The sequence below is a fragment of the Eucalyptus grandis genome, chromosome 1 (genome assembly GCF_016545825.1).
Source record: "Eucalyptus grandis isolate ANBG69807.140 chromosome 1, ASM1654582v1, whole genome shotgun sequence".
Lineage (NCBI taxonomy): Eukaryota > Viridiplantae > Streptophyta > Magnoliopsida > Myrtales > Myrtaceae > Eucalyptus > Eucalyptus grandis.
The window spans coordinates 5,786,981-5,788,306 of record NC_052612.1 but is presented as its reverse complement, the minus strand read 5'-3'; the positions used below and the strand labels follow the sequence as shown (position 1 = coordinate 5,788,306).

The following is a 1,326-nucleotide window of genomic DNA, read 5'->3' as shown; positions in this document are numbered from 1 at the left end:
TATTTGGAGGACATGGTTCATACACGTGAAGAGCGTGCACAATTGCCAAGTTTGGAACCTAAATTTTGATAAGACAAACACGTTCATCACTCAAGCAACCAGTTTGGGTCGGACTCCTAATCTTTAATCACTTAAAGAATGTGGAGAAATTCAATGGTCTGAGAGTGATTCTCATCTGCTAATCTCAATCAGTCGCCCAATTACACCATAACATAAAAATTTCTACAATTTCTCATACATAAAAGAGCCGATTAGCATGTTGGTTAGTTACATAAAAACCGCTTTCACAAGGTTACAATACTCACCATAAAAATTATAATCTTATAGACCCATACAATTCCTGTAAAGTATGTATTTGCTTCTTATTCCTAAAGACTCATTATCCTATTTAAAGGAATGGAAAAGTTTCTTTTTTAACTTAAGTGGCACTTTGGATCTTATATTACAAGACGTCTCAAAAGGCATCCAACAGCTAACTCATTTGATCAAGGAAGCAATGGCCAAGCAATTATCAGCCATACGGCTAAGCTTATTATCCCGGCTGGCCATCAGGGAGCGCCTCCCGGAGAACTCGTCCTCGCACGTCTCGTAGTCCGTCACCGCCGCGCTCAGCATGGTGTTTATGGTCCCTATGTCCCAGTTCGGGATCGCGTCCGTCACGGCCTGGTAGTTGTCCAGCGCGTCGCTGTAGTTGTCATGGCAGTCCTTGAGGATCATCAAGGTCCTGGCGTCTGCACGCGATGTCTCGATGAGCCTGCCTAGCACCATCATCGCGAGCTTGGTCTCCGCGGTTGCCGCCTTGATGGCCGCGTGGAGTAGCACAATGGGCTCCTCCAGCAGCGCGCTCCCGACCAGGAACGGGGCGAGGGTGGAGATGCAGAGGGCGGGGTAATCGGTCGTATCGCACACCTTTTTTAGCGCAAGGTTGGCCGCTCCGGCCTGTATTGGGCTGCCCCTATGCACGGTAGTGGCCTCTGCATTGGTTGATGGAGGATCGGCATCCGTGGCCTGTGAGCTTTGTGAAGGAGCTGCCGCGGAGGGTGGAGGAGGAATCGATTCTGGCGAAGGGGACGATTTGTGGTTTGGGGACGCATCGGAGTCCAGAGGAGAGTTGAGCGACGGAGATGGTCCGGCCTGTGAGCTTTGCGGAGAAGCAGCCGTGGATGGTGGAGGAGGAACCGATTCCGGTGATGGAGACGGTTGGTGGTATGGGGAGGCACTGGGGTTCAGGGGAGAGTCGGGTGACGGAGATGGTCCGACGGTAGTGGCGTCGCGAGAGACACAGATTGCCCCGGCGGGGTTGAGCAAAACGAAAGAGAAGGACAT

The 1,326-nt window shown here is 51.1% G+C and overlaps 1 protein-coding gene across 1 annotated transcript; it reads right to left on the bottom strand.

Annotated features, from left to right (window-relative positions):
- Positions 1 to 477: 477 nt before the first annotated feature.
- Positions 478 to 1,326, bottom strand: LOC104452239 (21 kDa protein-like). The gene has a single exon (XM_039316106.1). The coding sequence runs from the start codon at positions 1,324 to 1,326 to the stop codon at positions 478 to 480; it is 849 nt and encodes a 282-aa protein (XP_039172040.1).

Coding starts and splice junctions, on each gene's coding strand:
- LOC104452239 (XM_039316106.1), bottom strand. CDS start 1,326: ATGTCCTTCTCTTTCGTTTTGCTCAACCCCGCCGGGGCAATCTGTGTC.